The sequence below is a fragment of the Nanorana parkeri genome, unplaced genomic scaffold (genome assembly GCF_000935625.1).
Source record: "Nanorana parkeri isolate BGI_ZX_2015 unplaced genomic scaffold, ASM93562v1 scaffold968, whole genome shotgun sequence".
NCBI classification, from domain to species: Eukaryota; Metazoa; Chordata; class Amphibia; order Anura; family Dicroglossidae; genus Nanorana; species Nanorana parkeri.
In genome coordinates this window covers 339,591-344,058 of record NW_017307236.1, presented here as the reverse complement: position 1 = coordinate 344,058, position 4,468 = coordinate 339,591, and the positions used below count along the sequence as shown (strand labels likewise).

Below are 4,468 nucleotides of genomic sequence, written 5' to 3'. Positions count from 1 at the left end.
ATGTCAGTATCATCCATGGCACACATAGATTTTGTACCGGCCTCAGCTGAGGACTATAAAGAGCTGATGTCCATATCAGGTGGAATATACAATGGAATGGACTATCTGCCTTTCAGATACTATGAATGGCTAAAGGACCATCGGAGACACATGTTTCTGGCCAAGAGTGATGGGAAAATAGTGAGTATGGAAAGGCAATCCCAGACTTTGATCACATGGAGCATATTGGATCCACATTTTGGTGTAGAAGCATTGTGTCATTCCACTGGGCTCTATATGAGCATGGCTTTCTAAGACCTTCAATCTGTAACATGAATGGTTGCTGTGGGTCAGCATGCACTATCTGAGACAATTATTTTCTCAGATACAATGATAAATGAAGCCTTTTCAGGTATCGCAGGTGCGGCAGAAAATATTTTCTATGAACACTGTCCTTTTACATCAAATTAGTTAGCTTTGAGACTCCACGCGCTCTGGCTGAAGACATATCTAAAATCTATGTAAGACCCCTCAACACCAACTCAACCAACCAACTCAACACCAACACTCAACTGGTTGGCCAATGTCAGAAACCTAATTCCATCATTGCTTTGCTCTCTTGATAAGCCAGCTGTACCCTCCTGCTCTTATCGCCTGCTCTTCCCCTCTATATTGACAGAAATATCTAAGGTGGCTTTTATGGAAGAGCAGCTTATCCTAAGAATTTTCAGACTACTCGTACATTACCAGCCACCCTTTTGTCTGTGGGCAGCTTAAAATGGAACTATTGGCAAAATAAAGAAACGACATATATGATACAGTCAGTAACTAAACTCTAACTAACAAAATAAATCTCTACTATTCCAATTATTGTAGAAAAAAGTGTTTGCTGCAATTATTACCATGAATCTGGAGCTGTCCCCACTATAACTTTTTTCTTCCACTAGATGCCCTCAGTCTTCCAGGTTGAATAGCAGCCAGCATCAATCCGACCCCTTCCTATGAGGCCAGGCCATTAGGTACCTGCACCTGGGGCTGAGCCCAAGCCACCATGTACTTACCCTTGGGGCTCAGATCAAGAGGCATTGGAGGTGTTTAACTAGACTTCTGCTTTAAGTTACACTATATTACCAAAAGTATTGGGACACCCCTCCAAATCATTGGATTCAGGTGTTCCCTGAAATTTCCTTGCTACTAAATATTTGTATTATAACAAAGTGGAAGCAACTGGAAACAACAGCAACTCAGCCACGAAGTGGTAGGCCACGTAAAATGACAGAGTGTGGTCAGCACATGCTGAAGTGCACAGTGCGCAGAAGTCACCAACTGTCTGCAGAGTCAATAGCTACAGACCTCCCAACTTCGTGTGGCCTTCAGATTGGCACAACATCAGTGCGTAGAGAGCTTCATGGAATGGGTTTCCATGGCCGAGCAGCTGCAACCAAGCCTTACATCACCAAGTGCAATGCAAAGCATCGGATGCCATGGTGTAAGGCACGCCGCCACTGGACTCTAGAGAAGTGGAGACGTGTTCTCTGGAGTGACGAATCACGCTTCTCTGTCTGGCAATCCGATGGACGTGTCTGGGTTTGGCGTTTGCCAGGAGAACGGTACTTGCCTGACTGTAATGTGCCAAGTGTAAAGTTGGTGGAAAGGGGGGATTATGGTGTGGGGTTGGGCTTGGCGCCTTAGTTCCAGTGAAGGGAACTCTTAAGACATCAGCATACCAAGACATTTTGGACAATTTCATGATCCCAACTTTGTGGGAACAGTTTGGGGATGGCCCCTTCCTGTTCCAACATGACTGCGCATGACTGCGCACCAGTGCACAAAGCAAGGTACATAAAGACATGGATGAGCAAGTTTGGGGTGGATGAACTTCCTGAGTCCTGACCTCAACCCGATAGAACACCTTTGGGATGAATTACAGCAGAGACTGCGAGCCCGGCCTTCTCCTCCAACATCAGTACCTGACCTCACAAGTGGTCAAACATTCCCATAGACACACTCCTAAACCTTGTGGACGCCTTCCCAGAAGAGTTGAAGCTGTTATAGCCACCTCAATACTGAACCCTACGGACTAAGACTGGGATGCTATTAAAGTTCATGTGCGTGTAACGGGAGGCGTCCCAATACTTTTGGTAATATATTGTATATGTAATTCTCGATGTTTACAGTAAAAGATAAGCTTGGTACTGGCTCTTTGACCTTCCACGCCTTTCTGTTGGTCATTGAGACCATGTATCATATTAAGGATGTAACAGGAAGTCTCAGAAGATGACAAATTGTGGGACCAGCTTGGCTGTGGCATAAAGACACAATTTGCTGTTTTTGATATGTTGTATTCATTCAGGGTGACCACTGTTTATGCATAATTTTTACCATATCATCATTTTGAAATTACCCTGTTTTACAACAGCATTATCATTTTTTTTCATTGAACCCTTAAAATGGATATAGTTCCTTTTATGTTTGAGGCTTTTGCTTGTATGATCTACTATACTGTTTGGCCAAATGTTTTGTGGACACCTGACCATCATACCTCTATAAGCTTGTTGGATATTCCAATCCAAAACCATGGCCATTAATATGAAGATCCCCCACTCCTCCTTTGCAACTATATCAGCCTCCACTCTTTTGGAATGGCTTACCACACCACAAGATTTTTGAGTGTGTTTGTGGGGATTTGCTTCCATTCAGCTAAAAGAACATATGTGAGGTCAGGCACTGATGTTGGATGAGAAGACCTAACTCACAATTGGTTTTACAATTCATCCAAAACGTGTTTAGTAGGGCTAAGCGCTATGCAAGCCACCCATCTTCCTCCACATCAAAATGGTCAAACCATGTCTTTTGTTGCCAGACTTTGTGCCCAATAATTCTGGAACAGAACATAAAAAGGCCCTTCCCCAAACTGTTACCACAAGGTTGGAAGCACACAAATGTCTCAAATGTATGAGTATGCTGTAGCATAATTAGTACACAGCACTAGAAACACCTACACTCATTAATTTGGAGGGTGTCTACAAACCTTTGGCCATATAGTGCATTTGTATATAGTATTGCTCAATGTGTCTTGTTGGTGTTTCATCTTCAGGTGGCTTTTGAGTCCTTCTTGCTGGTCGATGGAAGCAGCACTGCTGTATTGCAGGGTCTTCGTGTGGCCCCCTGGATGAGAGGACAAGGCATAACTGGTGCAATCCAGAGATATTGCTTAGATAGACTTCGTTCTGACCACCCAAAAGTGAAAAGAGTGCACCTAACTCGTGGAGAGGACCCGCCACCCAGCTTGTTGAAGATGTTTAAAGTGATCAACTCCAAGGTCCTCTACATTATCTGAATTATAATTATAATTCTTTTTAGTACAGTACTGTTGAATATTCTCATGTTTTGTCCTCTTACAAAACAACAACAAAGTACTATAACTAATATATTCTCATCTTTTCTTTTCCAGGCATTAGTGTCTATGATCCTTCCCTCTAACCAGCTTGAGGAAGACATTAAATTGTTGGAAGCTCACCTGGACAATGTGGGACAAGTCAATCACAGTGTTCTGGAACCTGCTGAGGTGCTCAAACTCTTCAATGAGACAAAGACTGTAGAAGATCTGCTTACTGGGGGTCTCCTGGTACAGGACTGGCTTCCTCTTAGCACCCACAGGTCCAATTTGGAGATCCTTTTTGAAAGGAGAATTGCTTGGATCTACTCCCAGTCGCGTAATACGAGTGGTTCTTTGGCACTGCCTGATGAAAACTCTGCTGGCAGTGCAGATGGACATCAAACTAACCATGAAAACATTATGAGTAGGTGGTGTGGATCTCCATCCACACCACCCTCTTCTGCTGGGTTCCTCAGCCTTGGCACCCCAGCATACCCGGTGGCTTATGCAAACGCCACATATGTCTTCCACATTGACATGTTTGGAGTTGACCCAGCAAGTCTTAGGATTCATGTCTTGGAGCAGATCAAGCTGTGTATACAATCCTTACCTGAAGCGAGCAGTTTAATCTGCTTCATGTACACAGATGAGTGTCTCCGCAGTGAACTCACCGACCTGTGTGAAGGACTGACACCGTTCTTTGTAATTAAGAACCAGATGATCCTAGAAATGGAGTTTTAAAGCATTTGGCGGCAAATTATTATCATGGGACTCGTTTAGTGGACCTGAAACTGAATAAAAACTGAAGTATGACACAAAGTGAATAGGATTCCAGAAATTATTTTCCACTCTGATTGGCTGCTATGGACCACCACACCTGTTTATTGGGTGTGCTGACATTAAGACAGGGGTGGGCAACTCTAGCCCTCCAGCTTTGTTTTACCTACAAATCCCAACATGCCTCTGCCTCTGGGAGTCATGCCTGCAACTGTCAGTCTGGAAATGCCCCATGGGACTTGTAGATCTACAACAGCTGGAGGGCCGGAGTTGCCCACCTCTGCACTAATTGGTCTGTTTATAAAAAATAACTGCATAGCTCTTTGTCCTGCA

At 43.8% G+C, this 4,468-nt stretch overlaps 1 protein-coding gene across 1 annotated transcript; it reads left to right on the top strand.

Annotated features, from left to right (window-relative positions):
• Positions 1–4,099, top strand: LOC108795419 (probable N-acetyltransferase 16). The gene is made up of 3 exons (XM_018566666.1): positions 1–180; positions 3,077–3,301; positions 3,434–4,099. The coding sequence occupies exons 1-3, from the start codon at positions 1–3 to the stop codon at positions 4,097–4,099; spliced, it is 1,071 nt and encodes a 356-aa protein (XP_018422168.1).
• Positions 4,100–4,468: the final 369 nt, after the last annotated feature.

What these genes read in the sequence shown, in the direction of transcription:
- LOC108795419 (XM_018566666.1), top strand. Translation starts at nt 1, where the DNA reads ATGTCAGTATCATCCATGGCACACATAGATTTTGTACCGGCCTCAGCT. An exon ending in CCAAGAGTGATGGGAAAATA is followed by an intron (nt 181 to 3,076) that starts GTGAGTATGGAA and finishes TTTCATCTTCAG; the next exon opens with GTGGCTTTTGAGTCCTTCTT. An exon ending in TTAAAGTGATCAACTCCAAG is followed by an intron (nt 3,302 to 3,433) that starts GTCCTCTACATT and finishes TTTCTTTTCCAG; the next exon opens with GCATTAGTGTCTATGATCCT.